General features: G+C 41.3%; 1 protein-coding gene across 1 annotated transcript; it reads right to left on the bottom strand.

Annotated features, from left to right (window-relative positions):
• Positions 1 to 250: 250 nt before the first annotated feature.
• On the bottom strand, positions 251 to 15,031 carry LOC311001927 (tenascin-like; the record flags this gene model as incomplete). Its single annotated transcript, XM_083993105.1, has 21 exons — positions 251 to 375; positions 1,277 to 1,401; positions 1,854 to 2,014; positions 2,809 to 2,913; positions 4,246 to 4,309; positions 4,449 to 4,546; positions 5,068 to 5,334; positions 5,577 to 5,837; positions 5,915 to 6,066; positions 6,859 to 6,982; positions 7,575 to 7,835; positions 7,913 to 8,067; positions 9,980 to 10,103; positions 10,500 to 10,760; positions 10,838 to 10,992; positions 12,816 to 12,939; positions 13,339 to 13,599; positions 13,677 to 13,831; positions 14,046 to 14,169; positions 14,612 to 14,872; positions 14,950 to 15,031. 21 exons carry the CDS (start codon positions 15,029 to 15,031, stop codon positions 258 to 260), a joined length of 3,438 nt encoding a protein of 1,145 aa, XP_083849231.1. The 3' UTR covers positions 251 to 257.
• Between the last annotated feature and the right edge of the window lie 505 nt (positions 15,032 to 15,536).

Raw genomic sequence — 15,536 nt, forward strand, 5'->3', positions numbered from 1 at the left:
TCAGTCCTCTGCTGGTTTATTGTAGCCTAAATAAAAAGGATATGGCGAAGAAACTCCTGCACACTTTCTTCTTACTTGCAATATGGTTATTGTTAAAAGGCCAACGTTGAAGTACGAAGAAAGTGTGTGGTAGTATCTTCGCCGAGTCAATGTTGTTCTCCTCCTTGGACGCACCTTTTCTGTCAACCGGTGTGCAAAAGTGTTTCCACTGCAAATAAAAAGGATATAAAATGTGTGTGTGGTTCTTTGTGCAGCCGTCAGGACGCTCTCTTACAAACCCAGGGTCCGTACGCTTCACAGTCGGCGGCGAAGAGACTCCCACCTCCCCTCAGGTCTGCACAGTCCCTGTGATCAGCATCCCACTCCACTGTCACTCTTTATCACACACACGTGCACAAAAGAAGGAATAAATGCACAAAGCCCCTCTGACCTGACAACAATTCAGCATCAAAATCCAAATAATACTACACCAGTATTAATTTAGAATAAGTGTTGGTTAATCTAGGAAACACTTCCATGTAATTTCTTAATTTTAGAATAAAGCTGCATGTGTGAACATGTGACTATATGTGTATATATGTATATGGATGTACAGCATTGTAATAAAAACAAATGGGACAAAAACATTATGAGGTTTGTGTGTTATTCTGTAAGAAAAAAGAGTATGAGTTTTGTGTCATGACTTGACTTTCAATCTAAAGCTCATTGCAGGACACTGTTGCTGTGCAGTGTAGATTTAATACTGAATATTACAGTTAGTAATTATGGACTTTGTTTTTATTTATTTATTTTTACTTCACACATGATTTTTCTGGAAATAATTGTGTAATTTAAAACTAATTCAGATAAACTACTGAATTCAATTGGCATAAACTTAATTGATCAGTGGTTCCCAACCTTTTTTCCTTGAAGTCCCCTGCAAGACAAGCCAGCACCCCCATCCACAGATACAGATGGATATTTAATGGATTTTAATACGCACAAATATAATTTTGATATCCTCAATCAGACAAAGCTCTGTGGATCCCCTGAGATCTCTGGCGCCCCCGTGAGGGGGGCCCGGGCCCCAGGTTGGGAACCAATGATCTATAGAAATGCATTGATGTAGAAAATGAGGAACATTTTCTATAGATCAATACTTTTCCTTCTCGCAAAGATAATACATTCAAAGACAAATGTATTGATTTATTGATCACCAATGATTTAATAAGTACATGTTGTTTTAGATAACAATTCACCCATTTTTTATGTAAAGAAGAAGAATATCTCAACTTACGGCATGTAGTGCTGGACGTCCGCCCCGTCCCACCACAGCCACCGCCCCTCCTGCTCACAGTCTGTCAGCCCCACCCACAGGAAAGGGAGTCGTGGAAACTTCCTCATCATGCGTTGGATAAAATCCTAGAGGGGGAAACAATTAGTGAACTTTAAATCTAACTTCATCTAAAAAAAAAAAATCTTAAAAAAAATCAGGTTTTGTAATGTTACAGTTGTATTTTCTCTACATACAACTTCTATCACACATCTGTCTGGATTTCACCCTGTTGCATGTTGTTTATTGTATTAATATATAAAGTGACTGTGAATCCCTTTGAGGCAAATTTGTTTTTTGTGAATTAGGCTGCAGAAATAGAAGTGACTTGACTTGACATCAGAGTTCAAAATGTTTAATTTAAGATCTTATATATATATACAGCTGTAATATAACTTCTTAGTTTCACTTCTCTGATCTTCAGTGTGAACCCACTGGATTTATTTTTCTTTCTGCAGTGTAAGAGTTAAAAAAAAAACTATGGGCTGTGGCTTGAGCTCACTATCTGACGCCTCCATCCTCTTCCTCTTTGTGCTCTCACCATCTCTGCTGAGTCTTCGATCACAGCCAGACTGCTGTTGTGTCCCCGACAAAACGCAGCGCTCTCGTTCCACTGACGGTTTTCCTCCAGTCCCACAGAGAAGAAGTAGCACTGACTCCTCCACCAGAGCCAGCCCACCGGACACACACTGCACCGGGGGTCTACACACACACACACACACACACACACACACACACACACACACACACACACACGATAGGATAAAGCAGTGGTTCTCAACTGGTGGGTCGGGACCCAAAAGTGGGTCGTGGACCCGTCCTGGACGGGTCGCGGACAGCTGGTCAAAAAAAGTAAATAATATTTAATGCACATCTGATGTTGGACATGTCTTTTATTTTGAAAAATAACTTATTTTGAAAGGCACGAGACACGTGAACACATGCAGTTGTAATGGTCCTCCTCAGTTTCTTATTATTTGCTCTGAATGCAAAGATATCAGTTTCTTATTAATGTGGCCTGAATGCAGTGAATCTTGTTTTGTTTTGTGGCTCTTTATTTTGTGCAATTTGATATTTATTCACTTTTGTGAATATGCTCTGAATGCAGAGATGCATTAGAAGTCAAATATATCGTTTTGTTGGTCTCCATTTTGTGCAGTTTGATATTATTTTATTCACTTCCGTACATGCAGTTGTCATGGTAACTCCTCAGTTTCATTCATGTGCTCTGAAATGCACTTTGCTCAATAAAGAGCAAAATGAGTTTTTAAAGGCTTAACAAAATATATATCTTGGTTTGAATTCTATAAAAGTGGGTCGCGACTTAATGACCATGGGAAGATGTGGAGCCCAGAGTGAGACAAGTTGAGAACCCCTGGGATAAAGTTCATGAGACAGGTGCATCCTGACAGGTCCTGTATTTAGTAAACCATATATATTTTTGTTTTGGGGGGTGTCACATCAGCAGGAGATCAGAGAGGAGAATATAAACTCACCTTGAGTGACGGTGTGGAGCATCACAGTGAGGTCATGTCGCTCTATTTGACACTGCTGCAGCTCCTTTTCCGACCTGTTGGACGTCTGGTCCGGTCCTGGTGCTGCTGATGTTGATGCAGTCAAATCAAATAATTGTCCAATAAAATTGTAAAAGTCCAGGGCGAGCAAAAACATATTATTTTGCATTTATACACTCACCACTTAGCACCAGGTATAACAGGAGACCAGTTAAAAGAATCACCGTTGCCGTGCCGACAGACACTCCAGTTATCAGATGACAAACTGGACAGGGTCCTGCATGTGAGACTGTTGGGGGGAAAATATATCATTGTATTATCTATCATTACAGCAGCTTTATTTGTAGTTATAGCCTAGTGTTTTGTAAAACAGATTTTCGATTTTAGTTTCAATACTATCCAGCTATAAATACTGTTTGATAAACCATGTGACCTTTTGACCTCTGACTCGGATAAAAGAGTTCAAAAAAGTAAACATGGACTTTGAAACCAGGAAAACATAGTAGGAAAGTAGAAATATGATATAAAATATAAAAATATATATAAAAAAAACACTTTGGTCGTAACACTTTAAGTCTTAAGAGTGAAGATCGATCTTAAAGTCGTACATACACCACCACCACTGTGAGGAGATGCTGTTCATAACCGACCTGCTGGCGTTTCCCTCTTCACATCCTCGTCTGAGTGTCTCTGTGATGAATCCATGTCGGAGTTTTCTGCTCTTTGTCCTTTTGCTCCATCTTCTTCTTGTGCTCGTCTCATAATTAAAGATCAACTTCGTATTATCACACGTTTTTTCAGTCTGAATGTGACCACTCCACCCCTTCCTCATATTTACACATTCAAAAACTCTGACAGAGGAAGTTGGCAGAGGGCACTGAACTCGAACAGCAGATGTAACTATTAATAACAGCATCAACTGGAGGTGTTTCGTGTGTGAGTGTGTGTTTCATTACGGCTCTTTCACTATCCTCGTTTTTGCCCTGTATTGATTATCTTCTCATTATCAGAGGTGATCACCACCTTGAGTTGCCATCAAATCTGTTTGCTGTCGATATAAAGAGTTGTACTTAGAAAAAAGGAGGATTAAATGACTTTTTATTTTCCATAGGTGGTCAAAATCACTGTACTTCTTACATACAGGAAAAAATAGGAATGTAAGAAAACAGGAAAGCAACAAAAATGAAAGTGTATGATATAGTTTTATATATATATTATTCTTGATCATTAAATTTCTTAATATAAAAGACTTCAAATGAGCAGATATTATGAACTGTGACTGAGACTGAGACTAAATTAGATAATTATATTCTGATAAAATACCACAAAAACTGATTATAATTTCATATAAAACAACAACAACAAAACCCATAACCAATTCAAATGTGACTTTAAAAAATTAAGGTTCATCATTTTCACTCTTTGAACTCTCCAGGGACCAGACAACTGCGTCCCCCAACACCTGCTCGAGACGTTTACGAAGCTGCAACACAAAACACAGAAATAAGAAGGGTTAGGGTTAGGGTCACACAAACGTGTGATGAATGAGTGGATCTATAAAAGACATGTAGATACCACAGGCTGCTGCTGTGATAGTCTGGTCCACAGGATGAATAACGTACCGCTTCAAGGACAGAGCCCTTGGTGGTGTCGTTGTCACAGTGGAGAGACAGAGAGGAGGAACACAACATGGACAGGCTGATCTCCTTCTTGTTCGCAACTGAGGAACAAACAGATGTGTGAAGAGGAAGTCAGACCAACACGTCTCTCTCTGTTTTTTTTACATGTGGCACAAGAAACGATGTCCACTGAGGTCAGATGCTTTGCTAACTTATACACACAGAATAAGAACTTCCAGACAACTTCCCTTTTTTAAACTATAAATCAAATATCGTTCATGTTACCAAAAGACTTAGACTGATTTCTGTTTGGTTTGGCTCCGACAAACTGGTGCAGTTAACCAACACAGATCAACGTAGTCCATCACGACTAACTCATAATTTCTTCAGTCTTTCAACTGAGTTTAAATGACAGGTGTAAAAACATGAACTCATCATCATCCAGCATCTGTCCTGTTGTGTATCTATCAGCAGATCAATAAGAAGAAATTATAAATATCCTGATAACTGTTTCTGATAACCACCCGACAAGAGTTTAAGTCTCTGCCGGATTATTTTCAACAAACTGTAACTACGCAGCTTCAGGAACATTCACAGTTTGGGTTGTGATTTACGACCTCACCTGTGACGTATGTTTCCTCTACCGCCCGACTCAGGCTGTGATTGGCCACCGTCTGCACCTCGAACAAGTACTTGGTCCCTGATTTCAAGTCATTGAACGTGTAGCTGGTTTCGTTCTTCACATAAAAGGACTTGTAGTCTCCCCAGAAGCTGGAATTGGCTCTGACCAGGTACGTGGCGTTTTCAATATTCTTGGGGGCCGTCCACCCAAAGGTGACGTGAGTTTTGTTGTTTGAAATGATTCTGGGATCAGTCGGCGAGTCCGGCTCTGAGGAGAGAAAAGAAATGAGACAGTGATGCGTCTGGCAGTTGGACTTTCATTATGAATAACAAATAATGACTGTCATAAGGAAAGGCAGCACATGGGATCAGATTGTTCTTCTCAATTTGAGAAAAAAAGTTGAAATATCTATCACTAAAACAATATAAAACCAGTAAATATGGGTGTTGCCAAATCTTAATTGTACATTTTACCACATTAATGGATGAAATGTGACCAGAGTGACTCACTGGTGAACATGAAGTTTTCCACTGGGTCTCCTCTGATGTTTTCCAAGACACTGTAGACCACCACCTTGTACTTGGCTGCTGTCTTCAGGTCTTCAAAGTGAACGCTGTATTCTCCCTTTCCTGTTGTCTTTTCATTCTGTTTCATGTCGTTCAGCAGGAGCTGGATGATGAAGGAGGAGTAGTTAGTGGCAGAACGATTCCAGGTGGCGGTGAGGGAGTGGGATGTCGTCTCCAACTGCAGATTTGAAATCTTCCCAGGAGCTACGTGAAGAGGCACAGAGTCAGATGAGTGGCAGTGAACGCAGCACGATAACTTTTTGTGTGGTGCAAAGAGTTACCGGTGTAGGCGCTGATGGTGGCGTTTTCACCCCGGCGGCCATCAGCCTCAGCTGCCACTTTGAGTGTCACCCTGGTGCCCATCGGCAGATCCGTTATGTTAATTTTCTGTCGAGGTTCATCTGTGATCTCCTTGAATTCCTCACCCAACGGGCTGTCGGGATAAGAAACAGTGACACTTTACTCAAACTGGTGCAGCTGACAGAGACAACAGAGATGGGACCAGTTGGATCTTATTCCTGCAGCTGATCTGTCCTGTCAGTAACAACAAGCCTCTGCTCATGGTTTTAAGAAACTGGAGCAGTCATGTGATCAAACAAACTCCTGGTTAGAAGAAAAATGAAAAGCAAGTGGTAACATCAGGTGCCAGTGTTGTTTTCATCACAGAGTTTTCGAGCTTGATTTAGTTAACTAGTTCAACACCTAGTTTAATTAGATTATTACTCTATTGTTTTTTAGAAAAAAAGAAGACATTGAACACTGAAACTGTGGTGGAAACGATAATATTCAGAGAGAAGTTGCAGATTTGTTCTTTTTTTTTGTCTGGGACCTGTTTGTGTTCATGTTTCATTTTTTAGTACAACATTTTACTGTCTGAATTACTGTTTCTGCTGCTCACTTGTCATTATTTTACTTACTCTTATGCACTTTTGCTCATTTATTGTACCCTAAAGTACCCCAGTTTTTAAATTCACCTCTCTTTTTTGTGTCCTGTTGGTGCAATTAAGGTTTTTTCAAATCTAAATGTTTTGGTGCCCTTGTCCTTTTGTACATCAACTCATCCACTGTGGTCTGTTAAAGTTATGATGCTTCATAATGAAAATATCTGAAACATAGTTAAGAGTCTGTGCGTCCTTGTGCAGTAATATTGCTTAGACTGTAGGTCCAATGTCATCACTGGCCATCAACAATAGGACTCTAACTGTTTGTATCTACAAACACCTACACGTTATTGTCATTCACGGCCACCACCACGAAATCCGTAGCATTTCCCTCAGGTGGGTCGAAGGTGAGCAGCAGTGAGGTTGGGGTGTTGTCAGACACGTTCAGGTTGGTCACTTTACCAGGCTCTGTCACACAGAGAAGAACTGATGAACACCACAGCAAAAACTACAGCACTATATCCAACCTCACAGGCCTCACTGGAGCTTCACACGAGAACTGCTGTAAAGATGTTTAGTGACATAAACTGAATGAAATGATTGTTAAAGGCAGAGGACCTGAGACATCCAGGGAAATGAAAACATAAAGTTATAGTAGACGTCACTCTTGTTTTGGATGCAGAAGATAAAACATAAAAAATCCTCATACAGTACATTATTTTATTTTCAATCTGTTGAAGTATGCCGTATCACTTAATAAACAAGTGATAATGGGATAATAAAACATGTTCATGGAGACATGAGGTCAATGCAAATTCATGTTAAACTTATTTATACATGACAAAGACTAGAAGATCAATGGAGTCTTTATCTAGAGCAGTGGTTCCAAAACTGCAGCGTGTTGCGAGGGTGCTGACAAATCATTATATATATACTGTATATATATAAAGTTGAATGATCTATCACTAAAACAATATAAAACTAGGAAATATGGGTGTTGCCAAATCTTAATTATAACTTTTACTACATTAATGGATGAAATGCGACCAGAGTGACTCACTGGTGAACGTGGAGTTTTCTACTGGATCTCCTCTGATGTTTTCCAAGACACTGTAGACCTCCACCTTGTACTTGGTTGCTGTCTTCAGGTCTTCAAAGTGAACGCTGTATTCTCCGTTTCCTGTCGTCTCTTCCTTCTGTTTTATGTCGTTCAGCAGGAGCTGGATGATGAAGGAGGAGTAGTTAGTGGCAGGAGATTTCCAGGTGGCGTTGAGGGAGTGGGATGTCGTGTCCAACCACAGATTTGAAATCTTCCCAGGAGCTACGTGAAGAGACACAGAGTCAGATGAGTGGCAGTGAACGCAGCACGATGAGATTTTGTGTGGTGCAAAAAGCTACCGGTGTAGTTGGTGATGGTCACGTCTTCGCCCCGGCGGCCATCGTCCTCAGCTGCAACTTTGAGTGTCACCCTGGTGCCCATCGGCAGATTCGTTATGTTCATTTTCTGCCGAGGTTCATTTGTTTTTGGCTCCTTGAATTCCTCACCCAACGGGCTGTCGGGATGAGAAACAGTGACACTTTACTCAAACTGGTAACAGCTGACAGAGACAACAGAGATGGGACCAGTTGGATCTTATTCCTGCAGCTGATCTGTCCTGTCAGTAACAACAAGCCTCTGCTCATGGTTTTAAGAAACTGGAGCAGTCACGTGATCAAACAAACCCCTGGTTAGAAGAAAAATGAAAAGCAAGTGGTAACATCAGGTGCCAGTGTTGTTTTCATCACAGAGCGTTTACCTCAAAATTACTTATGACAATGACTTAGTTAATTAATTCAACTTTTGGTTTAATTAGAGTATTATTCTATTGGTTTAGAAAAAAGAAAGAAACTGAAACTGTGGCTGATGGAAGTGGTGGAAACTCTTCATCTAAAAGGAAAACGTTATTATTCAGAAAAAGGTTCCAGTTATTTGTTGTTGTTTTTTCTGGGACCTGTTTGTGTTACAGGGATATGCCAACATTTCCATGACCAGCAAATTGACACCATCCTTTCAACTGTGCGTGCATCAACAAGGGAGATACGGGTAGAGCTGGCGCACTGCTAATTAGCTTAGCACAAACACTGGTAGTGCATAGGTAGTGTTAGCCTGCCTCCTACCCGAGCCGAAATCAGCAGTCAGAAGCTGATTTCATTTTAGCTCTAAACTCTGTAAATATATCACTTTATCGACATTTCAAACATTTTTAGGCGAGAAAGTAGCCGTTTAGATCAGCAGTGTGTCGTTAATTTGTCTAAATACCAGCTTGTTCGGACGAATTTGGCGCTACTCAAGCTAGCCGTTGTGACCAACGCACTTCCGGTTACTTTCACAAAATAAAACACCCGTTGCCCTTTACATACAGAAAACCATGACGAAATAATTTGTTCTTTTACTTTGAAATAGGAAGCTAACCTACCCTCAATGTAGCTAGCTTGAACCAGTTTGAACCCTCCGTTTTGACCGATCTCGTCCAGTTACTGGCATTTGACCCCTCACGATGTCTTACATTGCGTTCACACCAGACGCAATGCGAATTTTTCGCGCAATAAGATTACATGCAAAGTCAATGTAAAGACATGAATGGACGCAACTTTGTGCCGGCGGCACGAATGACGCGAACATGCGAAATTCGCCTGTTTGCGCAAGTTCAAAATATTGAACTCAAGCGAAATATTCGCGTGAATGCCGCAAGTAAAAACAAATATTCCAGCGGGCAAACTCGAGCGAGTAGAGTGAGACGAATATTTTACTCGCGCCTGGTGTGAACGCACTGTTACCGGAGAGTTTTGTCAGCTCTGAGACGAAGATCGGCCCGCCGGTTTCCGTTTAGAGTTGCTGAAGAGTTTCTCTGATGACTTTAGGTGGAGGCAGGCTAACACTACCTATGCACTTCTAGCGTTTGAGCTAAGCTAATTTGCTGTGCGCCAGCTCTGCCTGTATCTCCCTTGTTAGTGCACACACAGTCGAAAGGATGGTGTCCATCTGCTTATCATGGACTTGGGAGTGAGGCAATACACGAAAAAAAAATGGTGGTTCATCCCTTTAATGTTTCATTATTTAGGTACAACCACTAACTGTATGAATTGTTGTTTCTGCAGCCCACTTACATTGTCTAATGCACTTTTGCGTATTGTACACTAAATTAGCTCAGTTGTTTCTTTACCTTTGATTTGATTTGATTTACTTTCCCTCTCTTTTTTATATCTTTTGGTGTAATTAATGTTTTGGTGCTTTTGTCCTTTTATACATAATGGTTGAATTTTCTACTGTGGTCTGTTCTAGTTATGATGCTTCATAATTAAAATAATAGAAACATAGTTAAGAGTCTGTGTCCCCTTGTGCAGTAATGTTGCTTAGAGACTGTAGGTCCAATGTCATCACTGGCCATCAACAATAAGACTCTAACTGTATCTACAAACACGTACATGTCATTGTCATTTACGGCCACCACCACGAAACCCGTAGCATTTCCCTCAGGTGGGTCGAAGGTGAGCAGCAGTGAGGTTGGGGTGTTGTCCGACACGTTCAGGTTGGTCACTTTACCAGGCTCTGTCACACAGAGAAGAACTGATGAACACCACAGCAAAAACTACAGCACTACATCCAACCTCACAGGCCTCACTGGGTGTCACATGAGAACTGCTGTAAAGTTAGTGACATAAACTGAATAAACAGTTATTTATTGATTGATTTTTTTTTCATATGTATTTACTTTGAACTTTTATGTTTGTAAAGAAAACAGTAGGGAAAAAAGCACTTTTATAGCCACCATTGAAATGTGGTATATAAAGTAAATCAGTAAATCAAAGTGGAGTAACAACTAAAAAGAAAAAAGTTGAATTATCTGTCACTAAAACGATATAAAACCAGGAAATATGGATGTTGCCCAATCTTAATTGTAACTTTTACCACATTAATGGATGAAATGCGACCAGAGTGACTCACTGGTGAACGTGGAGTTTTCCACTGGATCTCCTCTGATGTTTTCCAAGACACTGTAGACCACCACCTTGTACTTGGTTGCTGTCTTTAGCTCTTCAAAGTGAACGCTGTATTCTTCCTTTCCTGTCGTCTCTTCCTTCTGTTTTATGTCGTTCAGCAGGAGCTTGATGATGAAGGAGGAGTAGTTAGAGACAGGAGATTTCCAGGTGGCGTTGAGGGAGTGGGATGTCGTCTCCAACCACAGATTTGAAATCTTCCCAGGAGCTACGTGAAGAGACACAGAGTCAGATGAGTGGCAGTGAACGCAGCACGATGAGTTTTTGTGTGGTGCAAAAAGCTACCGGTGTAGTTGGTGATGGTCACGTCTTCGCCCCGGCGGCCGTCGTCTTCAGCTGCAACTTTGAGTGTCACCCTGGTGCCCATCGGCAGATTCGTTATGTTCATTTTCTGCCGAGGTTCATTTGTTTTTGGCTCCTTGAATTCCTCACCCAACGGGCTGTCGGGATAAGAAACAGTGACACTTTACTCAAACTGGTGCAGCTGACAGAGACAACAGAGATGGGACCAGTTGGATCTTATTCCTGCAGCTGATCTGTCCTGTCAGTAACAACAAGCCTCTGCTCATGGTTTTAAGAAACTGGAGCAGTCACGTGATCAAACAAACCCCTGGTTAGAAGAAAAATGAAAAGCAAGTGGTAACATCAGGTGCCAGTGTTGTTTTCATCACAGAGCTTTTACCTCCAAATTACTTATGACAATGACTTAGTTAATTAATTCAACTTTTGGTTTAATTAGAGTATTATTCTATTGGTTTAGAAAAAAGAAAGAAACAGAAACTGTGGCTGATGGAAGTGGTGGAAACTCTTCATCTAAAAGGAAAACGTTATTATTCAGAAAGAGGTTCCAGCTATTTTTTTTTTTTTTCTGGGACCTGTTTGTGTTAAAGGGATACGCCAACATTTTCTTTTTGTGTCTTGCCTCACTCCCGAATCCATGACCAGCAGACAGACACCATCCTTTCGACTGTGTGTGCAGTAACAAGGGAGATACGGGTAGAGCTGGTGCACCGCTAATTAGCTTAGCTCAAACACTGGAAGTGCATAGGTAGTGTTAGCCTGCCTCCTACCCGAGCCGAAATCAGCAGTCAGAAGCTAATTTCATTTTAGCTCTAAACTCTGTAAATATATCACTTTATCAACATTTCAAACATTTTTAGGCGAGAAAGTAGCCGTTTAGATCAGCAGTGTGTTGTTAATTTCTCTAAATACCAGCTTGTCCGGACGAATTCGGCGCTACTCAAGCTAGCCGTTGTGACCAACGCACTTCCGGTTACTTTCACAAAATAAAACACCCATTGCCCTTTACAGAAAACCATGACAAAATAATTTGTGCTTTTACTTTGAAAAAGGAAGCTAACCTACCCTCGATGTAGCTATTGAACCAAAATAAACCGTCTTTGTTTGAACCCTCCGTTTTGACCGATCTCGTCCCGTTACCGGCATTTGACCCCTCAAGATGCCTTATGTTGCGTTCACACCTGGCGCAATGCGAATATTTCACGCGATAAGATACAAAGTCAGTCATTCTAGCGGGAAAACTCGAGCGAGTAGAGTGAGGCGAATATTTTACTCGCGCCCCGTGTGAACGCACTGTTACTGGAGAGTTTTGTCAGCTCTGAGACGAAGATCGGCCCGCCGGTTTCCGTTTAGAGTTGCTGAAGAGTTTCTCTGATGACTTTAGGTAGAGGCAGGCTAACACTACCTATGCACTTCTAGCGTTTGAGCTAAGCTAATTTGCGGTGCGCCAGCTCTGCCTGTATCTCCCTTGTTAGTGCACGCACAGTTGAAAGGATGGTGTCCATCTGCTTGTCATGGACTTGGGAGTGAGGCAAGAAACGAAAAAAAAAATGTTGGTGTATCCCTTTAATGTTTCATTATTTAGGTACAACCACTAACTGTATGAATTGCTGTTTCTGCAGCCCACTTACATTGTCTAATGCACTTTTGCTCATGTATTGTACACTTAATTAGCTCAGTTGTTTCTTTACCTTTGATTTGATTTGATTTCCTTTTCCTCTCTTTTTTTTATATCTTTTGGTGTAATTAATGTTTTGGTGCTTTTGTCCTTTTATACATAATGGTTGAATTATCTACTGTGGTCTGTTCTAGTTATGATGCTTCATAATTAAAATATATGAAACATAGTTAAGAGTCTGCGTGTCTTTGTGCAGTAATGTTGCTTAGAGACTGTAGGTGCAATGTCATCACTGGCCATCAACAATAAGACTAACTGTAGGCCTATGTATCTACAAACACGTACATGTCATTGTCATTTACGGCCACCACCACGAAATCCGTAGCATTTCCCTCAGGTGGGTCGAAGGAGAGCAGCAGTGAGGTTGGGGCGTTGTCAGACACGTTCAGGTTGGTCACTTTACCAGGCTCTGTCACACAGAGAAGAACTGATGAACACCACAGCAAAAACTACAGCACTACATCCAACCTCACAGGCCTCACTGGAGCTTCACACGAGAACCGCTGTAAAGTTAGTGACAACTGAATAAACAGTTATTTATTGATTGATTTTTTTCATATGTATTTACTTGTATTTACCTTTATGTTTGTAAAGAAAACAGTAGGGAAAAAGCACTTTTATAGCCACCATTGAAATGTGGTATATAAAGTAAATCAGTAAATCAAAGTGGAGTAAAAACTATATTTAAAAGAAAAAAGTTGAATGATCTATCACTAAAATGATATAAAATCAGTAAATATGGGTGTTGCACAATCTTAATTGCAAATTTTACCACATTAATGGATGAAATGCGACCAGAGTGACTCACTGGTGAACGTGGAGTTTTCCACTGGGTCTCCTCTGATGTTTTCCAAGACACTGTAGACCACCACCTTGTACTTGGTTGCTGTCTTCAGGTCTTCAAAGTGAATGCTGTATTCTCCCTTTCCTGTCGTCTCTTCCCTCTGTTTTATGTCGTTCAGCAGGAGCTGGATGATGAAGGAGGAGTAGTTAGTGGCAGGAGATTTCCAGGTGGCGTTGAGGGAGTGGGATGTCGTCTCCAACTGCAGATTTGAAATCTTCCCAGGAGCTACGTGAAGAGACACAGAGTCAGATGAGTGGCAGTGAACGCAGCACGATGAGATTTTGTGTGGTGCAAAGAGTTACCGGTGTAGTCGCTGATGGTGACGTCTTCGCCCCGGCGCCCGTCGTCCATAGATGCCACTTTGAGTGTCACCCTGGTGCCCATCGGCAGATTCGTTATGTTCATTTTCTGCCGAGGTTCATCTGTGATTGGCTCCTTGAATTCCTCACCCAACGGGCTGTCGAGGCACAAGACACAGTCACACTTTACTCAAACTGGTAACAGCTGGCAGAGACAACAGAGATGGGACCAGTTGGATCTTATTCCTGCAGCGGATCTGTCCTGTCAGTAACAACAAGCCTCTTCTCGTGGTTTTAAAAAACTGGAGCAGTCACATGATCAAACAACAATAAGAGTCTAATAACTGTCTGTATGTATCTACAAACACGTACACGTCATTGTCATTCACGGCCACCACCACGAAACCCGTAGCATTTCCCTCAGGTGGGTCGAAGGTGAGCAGCAGTGAGGTTGGGGCGTTGTCAGACACGTTCAGGTTGGTCACTTTACCAGGCTCTGTCACACAGAGAAGAAGTGATGAACACCACAGCAAAAACTACAGCACTACATCCAACCTCACAGGCCTCACTGGGGCCTCACATACACATTAGAACTGCTGTAAATTGCCCCTCTGGGATAAATAAAGTTTTTTTGAATTTAACTGAATTGAAAAAGATGTTTAGTGACATAAACTGAATAAACACTTTTTTTTTCTTCATATGTATTTACTTTGAACTTTTATGTTTTTTAAGACAGTAGGGAAGAGAGCACTTGTGTAGCTATTGAAATGTGGTATATAAAGTAAATCAGTAAATCAAAGTGGAGTAAAAACTATATAAAAAAAAAAGTTGAAATATCTATCACTAAAATGATATAAAATCAGTAAATATGGGTGTTGCCCAATCTTAATTGTAACTTTTACCACATTAATGGATGAAATGCGACCAGAGTGACTCACTGGTGAACATGAAGTTTTCCACTGGGTCTCCTCTGATGTTTTCCAAGACACTGTAGACCACCACCTTGTACTTTGTTGCTGTCTTCAGGTCTTCAAAGTGAACGCTGTATTCTTCCTTTCCTGTCGTCTTTTCATCCTGTTTTATGTCGTTCAGCAGGAGCTTGATGATGAAGGAGGAGTAGTTAGTGGCAGAACGATTCCAGGTGGCGGTGAGGGAGTGGGATGTCGTCTCCAACCACAGATTCGAAATCTTCCCAGGAGCTACGTGAAGAGGCACAGAGTCAGATGAGTGGCAGTGAACGCAGCACGTTGAGTTTTTGTGTGGTGCAAAGAGTTACCGGTGTAGTCGCTGATGGTGACATTTTTTCCCCGGCGGCTATCAGCCTTCGCTGCCACTTTGAGTGTCACCCTGGTGCCCATCGGGAGAGCCGTTATGTTCATTTTCTGCCGAGGTTCATTTGTGATTGACTTCTCGAATTTCGCACCCAACGGGCTGTCGGGATAAGAAACAGTGACACTTTACTCAAACTGGTGAAGCTGGCAGAGACAACAGAGATGGGACCAGTTGGATCTTATTCCTGCAGCTGATCTGTCCTGTCAGTAACAACAAGCCTCTGCTCATGGTTTTGGTGGAAACTCTTCATCTAAGGAAAACGTTATTATTCAGAGGGAGGTTCCAGTTATTTAGGGTTTTTTTTTCTGGGACCTGTTTGTGTTACTGTTACCTCTGTGTTATGGTTAAATCATCCACTGTGTCTGTTAAAATTATGATGCTTCATAATGAAAATATCTGAAACATAGTTAAGAGTCTGTGTGTCCTTGTGCAGTAATGTTGCTTAGAGACTGTAGGTCCAATGTCATCGCTGGCCATCAACAATAACACTCTAACTGTAAGTACGTACACATCATTGTCATTCACGGCCAC

The sequence above is a fragment of the Trachurus trachurus genome (assembly GCF_905171665.1).
Source record: "Trachurus trachurus genome assembly, chromosome: 18".
Taxonomy (NCBI): Eukaryota; Metazoa; Chordata; class Actinopteri; order Carangiformes; family Carangidae; genus Trachurus; species Trachurus trachurus.